This window comes from Xiphophorus hellerii, chromosome 23 (genome assembly GCF_003331165.1).
Source record: "Xiphophorus hellerii strain 12219 chromosome 23, Xiphophorus_hellerii-4.1, whole genome shotgun sequence".
Classification (NCBI taxonomy): domain Eukaryota; kingdom Metazoa; phylum Chordata; class Actinopteri; order Cyprinodontiformes; family Poeciliidae; genus Xiphophorus; species Xiphophorus hellerii.
Genome location: NC_045694.1, coordinates 24,162,196 through 24,178,287, shown reverse-complemented (window position 1 = coordinate 24,178,287; position 16,092 = coordinate 24,162,196). Strand labels below are relative to the sequence as shown.

At 44.4% G+C, this 16,092-nt stretch overlaps 1 protein-coding gene across 6 annotated transcripts in view; it reads right to left on the bottom strand.

Moving 5' to 3' along the window:
* The window catches only part of tenm2a (teneurin transmembrane protein 2a), a 291,969-nt gene that overhangs the window by 39,460 nt on the left and 236,417 nt on the right, over positions 1–16,092 (bottom strand). For 5 of the 6 annotated variants that reach the window (XM_032554631.1, XM_032554628.1, XM_032554629.1 and 2 more), the window contains 5 exons: positions 9,269–9,391; positions 5,150–5,355; positions 3,419–3,614; positions 1,325–1,426; positions 658–852 (listed from right to left, as the gene is read on the bottom strand). In XM_032554631.1, coding sequence (XP_032410522.1) covers positions 658–852; positions 1,325–1,426; positions 3,419–3,614; positions 5,150–5,355; positions 9,269–9,391 — 822 coding nt within the window. The remainder of the gene's footprint in view (positions 1–657; positions 853–1,324; positions 1,427–3,418; positions 3,615–5,149; positions 5,356–9,268; positions 9,392–16,092) is intronic. The other variant, XM_032554630.1, reaches the window with a different exon arrangement.

Below are 16,092 nucleotides of genomic sequence, written 5' to 3'. Positions count from 1 at the left end.
TGTCATCCAGTCACCTGGTGTTAAATTTGTACTTACCACATCTTTGATAGAAGCAAAAGAACTTGCTAGCTAGCAAGGGCATATTAGCGGCTTGTTACCAGTAGCCTCAACAGTCTCGAGAAGATGTTTGCATGTGACTCAAACTTTTGCCTGAGAAAACTTTTCCCAAGGTAAAAAATAAAAAACTGCATAAAGCATGAGACTAAATAGTCGTGCCAAAATTGAAGACCCGTGACTGTCGTATTTGAGATTAATTTACATTTCAAAGAAATGAATCCAAGACCTTTGAAGGCCTTAAGTTTAGATACACGACTTCACAACACTTTTAAGGATGTGCGGACACCTTGTCCAAACATGCGCCAGATCCTTCCTTCAAATGGGTGGTGAAAGAAGGATAAATTGTTGGGTCGCATTTTGGTGGGTCCTTCGAATTTGTTCTCAACATCGCTGTTGTGTCATCAGCCTTCAAATGAAGCCTTCGAGGGATGCAGACTCTAAATCTGGACACAGCCTTTATCAGTTTTCTTAGGGACCTATTATTTGTGACATACTGCTACGAGACATATTTTCATTTTCAAAAATCTTTGAAATAACCCAAGTTCCTTTCAAACGTTCAAACAGATTATGCACATTAGAAGACAAAGTGCCCACCCTCACCCTCTGCACAGTTCGGCCCCTTGTAGCCGATGGAGCACACGCAGTTTCCATCGGTGCAGGTGCCGTGGCCGCTGCAAAGAGGGTCTATGCATTGCGTGACGGGGATGTCGCACTCGGGTCCCTTCCAGCCACTGTAACACACACAGGAACCCTTGTCGTATTGGCCGTTGCCGCTGCACAGCACCGGGCAAGCAGCTGGAGGAGAAGAAGAGAAAATGAAGAAGAAGGAGGAGGAGAAGAGGAAGAAGGAGGAGGAGGAAAGATTAAATCATGCATATGAGGAAAGAAAGAGACAATTAGCAAGCCTTTTTGTTGTTGCTGTTGGTTTGCGGGGCAAATCCACACTCAAGCACACAGGAGCGTGAATAGAGTGGTTAAAGGGGGCGGAGAGCGCCAATGACATAAAGAGTAATTACAAGTAGAGGTAACTAAACTATTCATCAGAGCTGTCTATCCCAGGTGAGCGCAGAGCCGGGGAGTCGTTAGCTCGGGGAGCTGCCATTCGTCATCAGTCATCTTGTCTGAGCTTCACCTAAGGCCATGCGCCATGTTGCTGCTCTTAATCCTCTTTCGGCTCTCGCACGGAGACCGAGGATGTGTCTTCACATCTAATTAGGCGGCGGAAATGACAAGATCTTCCCTGACGGGATTTGTACACAACTAATACCTTTGGAGCAGTCCATGCCGTGGAATCCGGGGAAGCAGTGGCACACGCCCGAGTTGCACTCTCCGTTGCCATGGCAATTGCGCGGGCACTCTTGCACCGAATCTGTGAGGAAGACGAAGCGAGACAGAGAGAAAGAGGGGAGGGTTCAGAGAGTTCGATGCCAAGCATCAAAGCATTTCATTAAATCATTGGCACCGTTCATTCTTCAGCGAGCTACAAAACTTAAGGCGCTCCGAGTCACCATGTTGCACAGACATCAAACGCAAACACACTCCTCCAGGATTCCCCGCGTTGCCTCCCTTCCTTCCCCTCTCTGTTTCTTGTCGGACTGTATGGTGAGAATACACTTTGAATCATTTTCTAAAGACGACCTCCATGAACCCTTCGCCTCGGCTCCACAGGCTGCGTCAGAAAAAAAATTAAATAAAAAAATTAAATCCAGCCAAGTTTCACCAGGAACTACTTTCACAACTCTCGAACTTCCCTTTGATTGTGAGAAGACCGACCCAGACGGGCTCGAAGGTCAGACGCGTCTTGATTCGCTCGTCCAATCGAGGACGCTAAGAAGTTTCTCCCAAAAGATTCTTTTTCGGAAAGTGTTTGGAACCGACTTGGAGGAGGCAAAAATCATTTCTCGTCACTTAACTGCTCGTCCCTGGCCACTGTCCACTGACATAAATTTGGTTAATTTCAGACTTATTATATGAATTTGTAAGGACTCTACTTCCTCACTTGGAGATGAGCGCATTGGAGCGTCAGTTTGGTGTGCTTCCCAGGGGAAGTTCTTGTGGTGAAAATGCTTCCTACATGCAATTTCTTTTTCTCTAACTTGCAACAAGAGGAACAAAAAAAAGTGGTTTGCTTTCTTGCCATTCCGGCTTTGTCTTTCTTACTGCGTTAATGCCTGACTCCTGTCTGGATTTGGTTCATTGATGCTTCGTCCAGGTTTGGCCGTTTGGCACTGACGGGCAGAGTCAGCCGGACTCGGAAGCCGCGGTGCGTCACACACGACTCCAGCTGCTCTCCACCGCCTTTTAGTGCCTCTTAACCCACTTACGGGAGGAGAACCGTTTTGGTGGGAAGTTGCAGAGTCGATGGTAATCACGAAGAGGGTGTTTTGGACTTTCATCCGTCTCTTCTTCCTCTCCATTTTTTCCAGTTCGCACTCCTCCAACAAATACGAGTACTCAGCCCTTCCACGCTTCCCCTCCTCTGTGTCCCAAACCTTTTTTGCCCCCCTAAATGTGAACCCCTTGTCTTCCTCTTACTCTAATGCCACCCTCTCCTTCACGCCACTCCAAAGCCCCTCCCCCCTCCTCTCCTTCAATCCACTTCACTGCATTCAGGTTTCTCCCCCTGCCATTATGTCTCCCCCCCGCCCACCTCCCATTCTTACTACTTGCTCTAATTCCGTCCCTGCCACCTCTCCATCTCTTCATCTCTCCACTACACTCCTGCAGCAGAGAGCGCTCTCTCTCTCCTTTATATTGACAGTGAAGGATTCTTTCAGTCTATCCGCACCCCTTGTTCTCACACTCATGGCTCCCTGCACATATGAAATCATTTTGGAAGCTCTGAAACCAAATTCGTTCACTTTGCACAGTTTCATATTCTCTTTTCACATCGTACCGGCTGATCAGACGATACGGCTCATCACAGGCGAGCCTAATAGCGAACGAGGAGGTTTAATCTTATATCTAAACACCTGTGGGTGTCCTTATTTTTTCTGAATGCATATGTTGGTTAGAGTATGTTTTCTTGGCAAAAAAAAAAGGGAAAGAAAAATCTCTCCAACTCACTAAGTGGTCCATCCTACGTAGTAATGCTACTGCAGGTCTATAGCTTTGGCAGCATTTTGCAACATGCTGTTGCTGGTGAGTGTTTTTTACACACTCGAAATGTGTGAAGTCATTCAGGCATTGCAGTGTCACTGGAATTAAAGCTATCTCCTAAATTGTGACTGTTAGTCACGTTTCAGCTCCCAAACAGCTGCGCTACATTGCGACATTTCCCCACCGCCCTCCCTCCACCTTCTGCCCACAGCAGTAAGACGTCGACTCTCTCTCTCTCTCTCTCTCTCTCTCTTTGTCTCACCCATGACGTTTGTGCTGAAGGAGACCGACTCTCTCTCCCGGCCGTCGTTGTAGAAGGCCAGGTGCCAGGCGCCGGCATCCAGGTACTGGACAAACACCGCCTCGTTCAGGACCACGGTCTGGATGCTCCTCCTCTCCCGCGGGGACTCCACCACGCTCCACTTCTCCTTCCCGTCGAGGCGCTCCATGTAGTCATACTGCGAAGAGGTTTTTGTTGACGAACGGTTACGTTCAGTTCAAGCGAAATCTGTTTTACGAGCGTTTTTTTTTTCTTCGTGATTTGACAAAAGGTTATAAGCAGTAAATAACTCATCTGAAGTAGATAACTGTTTTTTGGTGTCTTCGTTTAGCACGAATCCAAATTAGGCGCTCTCAGAGGCTGAAGTCAAACGCTTAGGGGCTTAAAGGGGCTAACACCAAAGCGGACTTCTATTATCCTCAAGCAATTCCAGCGTCAAAGCTGTTTGTTTAAGCACTATTTTGAGACCTTTTGTCACATTTCTTTAAGCTGTGATTTACATAAAAACCAAGGATTATTTATATAGGAGATGGAAGTTGGAGGCGATGTGCCACTAATGATCTGCCTGCGAGAAACGCGTCCTGAAAGTGGAATATGAAAAGGATTTTCCGTCAGTGAAGCTGTTAGATATAAAAGTGCTCTAACTGGAGCACTAATTGATTGATTTTTACATCGCCGTACGTATCTATCAGAGGTCCTCTGACAGGATGCGCTTTATATGTTCCCCTCTCTCAATTTGTGTTTAACATAGGAAGATAATTGGAGACGCACTCCCTCCAGTGACCAATCGATTTGCAAAAATAAAGACAGCTTAAAGCGTTATATATTAGCATTTGCATTTACTGCTATGACGTCAATACACCGGTATTGATTTAGGACGGTAAACTCCTCTTTAGTCAATTAGAGCAGGCTTAAACTTTAGCTGTCAGAACACAACTAATCTGGATTTATACTAACTGAAGAAACTTAAGACACTAACTATTCATTACAATCATTTTTTATGTTTAAAAGCATGCAACTTACACTGACTGTGTTTTGATTTCCCCACCTTTTTGTGTGTTTTAATCCAAGTTATTTAAGGACATCTTCTCCCAAATCCCAATCTGCTCTGTTTGGTCAACTGATTCATCAAAAAAATAAAAATAAAAAAAATAAAAAGCCCTGAGCCACCTGCTCGTTTCATTCGTTACAGTTTAACAGGCCAGCTGCTTGGTGGGCATGATGAAAACGTGTTACATGCTGTAAACATGTAAGCCTAAGCTACGTACAAGGGGTTTCGGTCGCGTTAGAAGGAAGGAGAAGACTCGGTACGATGCGGGGCCTTGTTCTCTCTGGAAAACTGTTCTTACTTCAGCGCAATGGACTCAAACTTAAGCTATGTCAGGCAATCAAGCAGTTAACCGAGTGAAATTATCCCTATGCTATAAAATCTATTTAGAAAGGAGCAGCCACTAATTAACAAGAGACAGTTGAAGTTACATTACTGTGAAACCTAATTAAGCGCAAATCTTTTCTCTCAATTATTTAGCTTTCGGAGTTCATAGCTAATGTTTTAAACGGCAAATGCAACAAAAAATGTTTTTAATGAGCATTTATTTCATTAAACAAGCTCAATACCCTAAGGAGACCCACTGTGAAGTTTCCGTAATGAGCAAAGGAACAGTCGCGTCCCCTGAAAGGTGCTCAGGATGAGTTCGATCGAGCGGATCGTACCTGCGCGTGCGATGGGGGCAGGCCCTTGCGAATGTAAACTCCGAAGAGGGCGTCCTTCCCGAGGGAGATGTTGAACTTGAGGAACTGCGGCTGGCTGAGATAGAGGAGGGATCTCCAAAACACTCCCGGGGGGACATCCTGGGTCACCCGCCTGCCCACCTCGATGTTCCCGGTGTCTATGCTGCTGTTTCTGCCTGCCCACGAACCTGGACGGGAGAGAGGACAAAAAAAACCAAAAAACGGGGTTGTTTCATCTGTCATGACAAGCGCAATTTAATGGACGGCTGATGTAATATGTGATATCAGAGTTTATGGAAACACCATTCTTTCCCAGAAGAAGATTTGAAGAAAAACTGACCTAAAGCATAGAGTTCCACGTTAGAGACAGAATGTTTTTAGTACTTGAGTAATGGTAATGAAAATGTCCGTTTTATTTATATCTTGAGCCTTTTCAGATTTCGTCACGTTACCTCCACACTGCAAAAACACCAAGTATTTCTGGTCTAGCTTCCAGTACAATTGAAATAAGACAAAACTAACTCACAAATATCTTTTCAGCACAATGTAGGAGTTGTTTTAATGCAGTAATTTCTTAATATTGATTAAAAAAATAACACTAGTTCCACTGGCAAATTATTTCAGTTATAAAAACTATTTTTCCCACATTATAAGTGAAATAATCTGCCAGTGTAACTAGTACTATTTCATCGATATTAAAGAATTATTGACTTCGGACAAGCCCCTATATCTTGCTGAAAAGTTTCTTGTAAGTTAGTTTAGTCTTATTTCAAAACTACTGAGATATTTCCACTAGAAACTCGACAAAATTACTCAGTAAGGTTTGGTGTTTAGCTGTGCAAAACCTGCAATGTATTTCAGCGCGATCTCATGTATGGACCAACACATAGTTTCACTTAATTGTTAAGTGAAACTGTGCTAAAATAAACCAATTCCTTTTTTTTTGTTTTTGTAATTTCTTCACTAAATACAAAAAATGAAGAGTTTCGAGGTTGTTCAGCTTTTTATGTCGAGAGACTGAAAGTTTTGTAAATTGTTTGTTGGTCTTTGCTCGAGCACCGGTCAGAACGGATGAAGAGGTGTCTGTGAAAATCGCATTTCAGGTTTCAAGTCTGAACTTTGACTGGGCCGTTCTAATACATGGCAACGGTTTGATGTAAACAATTCTGTTGTAGCTCTCGGTGCATAATCAGAGTCATGAGGTTCAATTTTGCTCCATTTGTCTTCTCAAGAAAAAAACAAACAAAACTGACCAGCATTCCAACAGCATGATGTGTGTTGTGTTCACAACATTATATTCAGTATCATCTTGGTTTCTTCTCTTTATGCAGATCTAAAAAGAAGCGGATTCCACACTTTTTACGTATTTGTTTGCAAAAAGAAATTTGAGCAAATCAGGCATTATTTTTTCCTTCACTGTTACCCAATACTTTGTGTTGGTCCATCACTTAAATTCTCCACAACGCTGAAGCCTGAGGTTGCAGGATGACAGAATATGAAAAATTCAACATATCACACAAAAACCTTTTATTCTGTCACTTTTGACTCCCCAAGTCTCGTGTAAAAGAAAAACAAGTCAAAATTCCCAGAAATGTTGTAAGCAAACACCGCTTATGCTAGCACGCAAGTAGGATGACAGCTGTAGGAATGTGTTTTACACAAAAACACCAGATATGTTAACTTCCTATATGCTTTCTGCCTTCTGAAGAGTTGTATTGCTCACGTCTTTCATATGAAGCATTAAATCAAATATTATCTGCTGCTTTTCTAACATCCTGCTGCAGCTAGATGTGCCACACGGCTAGTGCTGGTTTGCTTATGAACAGGAACGTTGTTCGTTTTTTTAACTCCTGCGACTTTTGTCCTCTGTTGCAGTGTTACTACTGAAAACTTCCCTGCTGTGAAAACACCAGCAAAATAGGAAATTGCTTAAAAGCACACTTGAAGTCCTCAACAGTCTCTCTCAACAGGTCACAGGCGGAATGATTCGTAACTGTCCCTCAGCGTCGCAAGACCTCAATATTGTCAAGAATGTATGGAAAGCCCTTTAACGCATATGAGAGAAGCTTCATAAGCCTTTTGAAGGATGAATGGCAGAAACCTCCGTAAGCAAAACAACCGGAAAACCCTGAAGTTGTTTAAAGCAGCAGAAGTCTCTCAGTATCAGTACCTACCAGTATTTTGTACCTAAAATAATGAAATAAAACTATTTTATGCTAATATCTGATTTTATTTTTTTATTTTTAGCTTTTTAAAATTGCAGTGCTGTGTGTTACAGACTTCTTCTGTTTGTTGATTTATTTATTTTTGACACACTGACGGGTTTTGAATGAAACCAATTTTTTAATTCATAAAAGATAATTTGAAGTGCTTAAATGATTACAAAGAAAAATTCAAGCCATCAAAAGGAAATCCTCTAGATCAAGGATTAACGGTGATCAACCGCATACTTTGGCTCGGGTTTACTAGCTAAACCCAGGCGTGTTTAATGAGAAATAAATATACCTCAATAGAACCTTACTGACAACATGAAGTAGGGTGCGGAGCCTCAAACAGCAGCACATCCTGCTCCGATTTAAAGAAATTGAAGAAAAGACGAGAAACGAAGTCCGTCTGGGAAGACTTGCAATTTCATCTGTAAGGCTGAGTGACTCCAGAAAACTACACTGACAGCCATTATCCACAAAATGGAGGAAATAGGGTGAACCTTCCCAGCAGCAGTCAAATTATCAAAGAGCACATCAACAACTTCACCAAAGAACCAAGAACAAGATCTATAGCACAGAATGTCTCACTTGCCTCAGGGTCAGTGTTCATGATTCAAGGACAACAAAGACAAAAGAGCATCGTGGTCGGATTCAAAGGCCCACAATTCTGTGATGTTAAAGACTCAAAGCTTCTTATTACAACTCATCAATTGAAAACATTTTTTGCTATTTATTCAAGTTAGCAGAAATTTCTAAGAGGGCAAGAATACTTTTTCCATCACACTGTAGGTTTTCTTTATGCTTGTTCACCAGTTAGCAGCAATTTTGATCTTTGGATTCTCAGCTCTCCCCACCCAATCTTTTGCATCTGGGCTCAACATACAACTTTTTTCCTCAAAGCACTGCAGGACCCGTCGCCTTCGCCATCTGGGGCTGAAATGACAGAGGGCTGACGGAACCTCGGCGAAAAGACTTCAGAGCGCGCCGAAAAAACACAGGAAAACACACGCGGCATCCTGCAATCGGGTCAGCCATCTAAGGGAGGAGTGTCAGAGTGCAGCCAGAAAAAGACGGAGTGTGAGAGCAAGTGTGCGCGTGTGAAGAAATGAAAGTAGCAGCGAGTATAGAGCGGCAGCAGCAGCAGCACCTGGCCTAGATGGCTGGGGAACGGAGCACGACAAGCCGCTCATTAATGCCGACTGTACAGACACGGAGCAAGAAGCCCCCTGAACACATCTACACGCGCGCGTGCTTCAGAGCCACATCGAGCAAAGAGAGAGGAGAACAGATAGGAAGCCGCATGGGGCCCTTTAAAGAGAGAGGGGGAGAGAGAGGGTAGTTTTTACCTTCTCCGTCGAGTGAGAAGACAAACTGGGCTCGACACAAACTCGCTGTGTTTAAAAAACAGGACGGCGCATCCAGTGCTGCGTCACTGGCCGCATCAATATTTCAGATGCGGGTGTGTTTGAGTGGAAGAAGAAGAAGAAGAAAAATCTATCGAATTGTGTGTTGCCGAGCAAATACGGCTTTTTGAGGTACTACCTCACTCCCCCAACTCCCCGTCTATATTTCTCTCGTTTCTAACTGTAGTGAAAATGTGGCCAAATACAGGCAAACCAGTTTATTCATGCAGAAGACGGATTTATGTTTTTTTTGTTTTTTTTTTAAATGGGTCGAAATATGATTCTTGAAGAGGACTGCTATGGACGGGACCGATTGGAGCTCCTCACAAGAAAGCAGTGCACATGTTTAGTAATTAATGTAGCACATTGAAAATATTGCCACAACAACAACAAAACACATTTTTAAGGGGGAAAAGAATCATCTCCATCCTTCCCTTCCCCCTCTTCTGCGCTTCTCGTTGGTGTGGTGGTGTGCAGCGGACAGTTCATACCTCTGCCTCCAGAGGGCAGTGTGGCCACGTCACTGTTGACAGGCAGACCGGCTCCCAGTCCGTTGTTTAACAGAGGGCCGTCAGAGGGCTTCAGCTGCCACGTCAGACCCAGCAAGTTGATCGCTGCACACAGAGACACGGAGGGGAGGAGAAGCAGAGAAACATGTGAGCGAGGCCAGAGAGGAGGACCGGAGGAGGACTGGCAACAAACGACAAAAGCTCATCAGCAGAACAACCTTCTTTTAAGAGGGAAGCTCCCGTGACTTGGGATACCGTCAAAAAGGTACATTTATTTCAGGAATCCAACTCGAAAAGGTGGGGAAACTCAGATATTACACCGACTTATTTCACACAGGCTGATGCGTGTCGAGCTTTTGCCGCTGTGAATTTCGATGACTGTGGCTTACAGCTAATGAAAACCCACAATTCAGCTTTCTGGAAAATTAGAATATTACATAAGAATGATTAAAAAAAAAAGGACTTTGATAACAGAAATGTAAGCCAAGTGAGAAGTATTTCCATGTACTGCACAGTATCTATTCAATACTTGGAAGTCGTGCTGGGAAATGAAATGTCCATAATGCTTGACAGTAGAGGCAAGCGTGATCTCTAAGATGTCCTGGACTTTGGACTCTCGACTCTCGGCTAAATGTTTAAATTTCACGCCGTTCCTCGAGCACCTTGGATTCTGTCTGACATTTGATGACGACATTTATCCAATAAGTGGACTTTAAAACACAGCCACTGGTTCAGGTAGACAATCCGAGTCCAGTTCTGCCCCATCTCCAGCTGCACCTTATGAAACTACATCAATCGGCTTTACTTCCTAGCTCTTTCAAGGCTCCAGCTGTCTCTGTTAGTTGTGCACATTTTTTCCTTCCACTCAACTATCCATTCTTGGATGTAGCTCTGTATAAAGAGCCAGCTTCTTTGGCATAACGTAACGCAACATAACATAACATAACGTCACAACACAGCATTTTTTCCCCCCTTTTTTATTGGTCTTATGTAATATTCTAATTTTATGAGAAGCTATATTCCGGGATTTTTTTTCTGCGAGCCATAAATATCAAAATTAACAAAACAAACCTCTGAAGTTTTATCGCTTTACAAATGAGTTCCGCTTTTCGACTAAAATAAAAAAATTTTTCCGACTTACGGAGACGCACCTGTATGTGACGGTGCAACACGTTTCACAGCGCGCGCGCGCACGCACACACCCACACACACACACACACACACACCGCAATTAATGAAACACGGCGGAACGCAGAAGCTGAGTCTGTAGAGATCACACAATTAAGGAATCTCAAACGTCTCCTTTCTGTCGAGTTCCTTCCCTGCCTCAGCCTCTCTCTTTCTCACTCTCTCTCCCAGAGCGTCCTTCGGCGTCTGTTGCATTTTTCTTTTTTTTTTCCCACTTTTTTTTACATTTTGGAACCCTTTTGCACCGTCTCGCAGAGAGCGGGTGACGGATTCCTCTCTGAAGGGAACACTCCATGGCTGTCCTCTACATTCTCCTCTCCCTTTGTCCTCTGTTGTGTTATTGTGTGTGCTGCATGGTGGCACGAGGCTCCTCGAGTGGGTTCGCTCTTCACTTTGTCAGCTCTTTACTCTCCCCATGTCTCTTCCCTCATCGCTCCCCACCACCCCCAAACCCTGCAAAACCTCTCCTCCCACCACAAACTACGAGATGAGTGAGGGGAAAAAGAAAAGAAAAAACAAAACGCCAAGCATTCTGTCGCCTTACTAGTTCAATAATGTCCTCAGTGAGAGGTATGTTTCTTTTCTTTTAGGAATGACTGTTTTGATCTCCAAAGCTCAGTTGATTGAGATGCGTTGTTTGAAAGCGACTCAGCATTAAAAGGCACCTCCAGCTCTGTGAGTCCTGTGGGCTCGGAGGGCATGCGGAGACGTGAATGCGCGGCGGCGATAGAATGCGATACTGCGCCTCTTCTCGGGATGGGAGCAGATTCACAGCACCTGCATGTGGAGCCCGGAAATCAATTTCCGTCTTGTCAAAATCCTATCTGCACTTGCCGAGAGGTTTGCACACACCGGGAGGAGCGTAAAAGTTTCAGGAGGCGGGGATGCAGATTCGGGATTTGCTATGGGGGGAAAAACTCCTTTCTTTCTTCTCTCTCTTGGTTCAGTGTTTTTTTTGTTTCCTCCTATTTTGTGTGTTTCATCACCCTCTCTCCACTTCTCTCCCCTCCCCTGCTTCCCGGTCAAAGGAAAGCGCTGACACCTTGGCTGCTTCCCGGCCTACACTGTCAGCTCTTTTTTTTAATTTATTTATTTTTTATGGAGTGCTGGGAGATTGGAGGGGTTGCGAGTGGAGGGGTGGGTTTGGATAGAAAACAAGAAACAGAGAGGGTGAGGCGAGAGCGCCCCCTGTCTCTGTTCTCTCACATCCAAACTTTGACCTCTCTTTTTTAATCGCACCGGCCTTCTTTCCTTTCCATCTTTTTTCTTTGTATTCCACCCTTTTCTTCTTATCTTTGCCCTGTCCTTCCTTATAGATAACACACACTCATACACCCCCACACACACGCACACACACACAGATGGTATCACAGAGAGCCGTCGATAGAAAGATTGCCTATTGAATCAGTTGGAGACAGTAAGCAATTGTGAATCTATTGTGACGCCGTTCTCATTCTAGGTCACCTCCAAGAACACAACAAGCAGACAGCTCATTGTGTGCGTGTGTGTGTGTGGGTGTGTGTGTGGGTGTGGGTGTGTGTGTGTGTTCGTCTGGTTTATGTCTCGGCGACGCTACGAATACACGTGTATTTTCTAAAAGAACACTGATATTTTTTTTTTACTCCTCTTTCAGAGCCTTGCAGACATTCATGCCTCCAGGACAATTTGGAAACAGTCAGTGATGAAAGCGTGGAGAATTAGTTTAAAAGCGGAGTTAGAAAATAAACACAAGTGCCAAGCTTTAAACATCTAACAGAGAACTGACACGGCAGTCAAAGGGATGATTAATCAGAGATGCAGGTAAACTCTGAAGGAGATGCAGAGATGCACGACTCGAGTTAGAAAATCTCGACAGGAAAACGTTTTGTCCGGTCTTTATGGAAGCCTGCCCAAGAAGAGCGCCGTTTGAAAAAATAAAAATAAATCTAAAAGTTATGTTAGTAGTTTGCCACCGGCCATGAAAGAGGCAAGGCTAGCATGTTCAGGAAGGTGATCTGGTCAGAGGAGACCAGAATTGATCTACATGCAGAAAAACAAAAACTGCACATCCACCCTTCAGAGATCATCCTCACCATTAAACACGGTGATGGCAGCATCATGCGTTGTGGAGGATATTGATGGGACGATGGATGGAGATAAAGACAGTAAAAACCTATTGCACAGAGACGAGGTTCCTTGTTTGCACAGCTCTACAGATATGCAGCCGAAGCCACAGCATGCGCTCGGATGGTCTGGTCAAAGTCCACAATGTAAATCTAGTCGAGAAACTTGGAAAAATGAGTTTTCAAAAACTTTGACAGCCCTTGAGCAACGACGCCGGGAAGAAAAGGTCAAAGTTTCAGTCTCAAGTTTTGCGAAGCTGCTTGAGACAAGGATGGTTCCACAAAGTATTTATATTTATACTTTTAAGCTTTTTGTTTGTGAACCCCCCCCCAAAAAAACCCCCCCGTCAAAAACCATTTATTGTTTTCCATGGACTTCAACATTATCCGCCACTTTCTGTTTGTCACGTAAAATCCCCCATGAATCCCATCAAGGTTTGGAAGCCACAGAATTCCTTGTTGTTTGCTTTGGGAAGGCAGCAGCAGCAGCAGAAGAAGAAGGTTGACCAACAGATGGCACACTTACTCCTCCGTGACAAAAGCGCCAAAGCCAACGCTCCGTCAACAGGTTTCTTTGCAGCAAGACACAAGAAAGACAAAGAGAGACCAGACACTTATCATCTTTACCATCCTCCTCCTCCATGGTTGCAGCAACACGTCTGACGACGTCTGAGCGTAATTTAAGAAAATAAAAAAATAAATAAAAACCCCCTACAGAAACTCGTGTATTTAGCTGTGTGCCGACGTAATTTTAAGCATTTTTCTTGCTGGTTGTAATTGCCATAATTACTGTTTTCCTGCTGCATTTCGAGCCTTTATTAAGTGCAGTGCCAGTAAAGCCCATCTCAGTTCAAATCCACTGACAGGCACGGGGAGAACAGGGGATTCAAACCGTCTTAGCATGAGTTTCTCTCTTCAAGCTCTGCCTTCTTCATGTATTCAGCTCAACAGATGAGGACATAGCACACAAAAAAACAAAAAACAACACATGTGTACACGCAGGCATACGGGGGCAGATCACCGAGCAGCAGGTAGAGCAAGCAAGCGTGTTGGATTAAAAATAGATCAGCTACTTCATGGAGAGTTTTATTTTATTTTATTTTTTTTTATGTTTTCCCGATTTATAATTCAGCAAGGCAAAGTGCTTGGCCTGTATCATCTGCAGAAGGCAGAATTTGAAGGAAAGAAAAAAAACCAAACTATGGCACACCGGGACCTGTGACAAAAAAAAAGAAGAAAAAAGAGAGAAGACAGATGATGGTGCGGATGAGGGAGGAAGGAGGTGGCGGATCGTGAGCTGGCAGAGAGGTTAGTGGTCAAGGATTCTAGAAAAAAAACTAGAGATGATGCGGCAAAGAGATGAAGGTGCAGCCTCCTCCCCCGTCGATGACCAAGAGGGGAATTACCGACTTTTTTATCCTGTCACAGATCAGAGGAGGACACAAATCCAGCTCACCTGCGCATGTCCCAGCAATATTTGTATGTTTCAAAGTTAAAGGGTGTAAATTGGTTTCTGCTTGAGTGAGGGGGGAGCAAAAGAGAGCCAGTGACAGAGAGAGGTGACTTTGTGCACTGGAAGTCCACCAGGTGGAAAATATTGTATCATCATCATCGTCATCGTCATCATTCTGTTCTCTGAAAAATGTGGAAATGCTCAAACTCTTCTCTCGTCTGTCGCCTTTCTTCTGCTGCCGCCTCTTTACACGGCTGATCCAACTGAACTACTTGTGATGCTGCTAATTGCGCCAAAGAAACAGCGCGGCCTCTTGCATGTATTTATATGTAATCTCTTGCATTGCATGTAAAATTACACAAAAAGCACACTTGCGCATGCACACTCACACCCACACGAAGAGCATGTTTCCATTCTCCCCTGGCCATCCAGATAAATGCATATTAACTGTTCTAATTCACCAGTAAATTAACAACTCTGACCTCAATTAGGACGGTAATTGTAGCACAGACCGGCCCCTCCCACTCTCAGCCTGGCTTCTAATTGGTCCAAAGCTCTACCCCTTCCTTCCTATCTCTTAGGGGCTCTCTATTCTTGGCTGGTTCAGTTTGTTTGCAGCCTAAACCACACACACACACAGACACACACGTACACCCCCCCACACACAGAAACTAAAAGAGCTCACCTGGAGAGACCGACTGACGAAATGGATGGATGAACAGATGCAGGGCTAAGAAAGGATAGACATATTGATGAATGGAACTGGGGGAGGAGGGGGTGTGGACGGATGGATAAATAGATGGATAAAAGAATGATTAGATGATTGGATGGATGATTAATGCATTGATTGATGGCTGGATCGATGGATGATTGGGTTGACTGGATGGATGGATGGATGGATATTCGATGGATGATTGGATAGACTGATTGACAGATAGATGGATGTATCGATGAATCTAATCCTTAGATGATGCGATTGGGAATGATCTTTGTAAATATTAACATCTTTCGATACTTTTCCAGACCTGACATGCAGAAATCAATTTCCCTCCAATAGCAGCGGCTCCCGCTGGCGATATCAGAGGAAGGAAAGGAGAAAAAAAACAACACGCTGGGCCAGGTTGTCAACAGTCAGGCCTTTTGGGATATTACGTAAAATTTACCTCATGAAATCCACTCATGTAACCTATAAATAAGTCGGCCCTCACTGTCGACTGAGCTCTGAAGACGCTCCTCTTGCTGAGATCAGTTAGAGTCTCAGACAAAAGGACGGGGGCGGCTGACGGCTGCCTGCTGCCCTTGGGGGGTCACATCGACTCCGAGAGACAAACTGTCTGCCAGCGTATACGTGTGTGTGTGTGTGTGTGTGTGTGTGTGTGCATCAGCGTATGCATCCTGCAAATTGCACGGTATTAACAACAAGCGCGCAAAGCTGCGAGGCCCGATGGGACCTCCTCACCCAGCTGATGCAACTGAACTGTAATTGACTGCAACACAAAAGGTTATGTGAGTCGCTGGCAGCTCTTACCTGCACAAAACGAGAAGAAAGCAACTTAGTAAATCACAGCTGAAAAATGGCTTCTTTACCGGCGCTGAAATATTGACAGGACCCACCACCACGGCTGTAGCCACATGCGTGCAAGCACGCATGCATGCGTGTGTGTGTGTGTCTGTGGGTGATTGGTTAAATGAAAAGAGATGTGCATCTGAGTGATGTCCTCCTTTCTGAATCCTCATTTCCTTTTCACATATCTGCTCCGTGACCCTCCCCCCCTCCCCACATCAAGCCGCTCTGCCTCACCTCATCCCAGCCCACCTCCAGTCCTCTCTCTCTCATCGATCTGTATTAGAAACAGGATATGAGGAACTATGCTATCTTATCACACATCAGAAAGCGGCAGAGAATGAGTGAGGACGAAAAGACAGAGTGCGTCTTGGAAGGCCAGGAGATGGAGGAGCTGAAGAGAAACTGAGGGAAGGGACGGAGAACAAGCAAGTGGGGAAGAAAAAAAAAAATCTTCATTCGTCTTCTGTTTTAAACACAGAACAAGTCGAGAACCGTG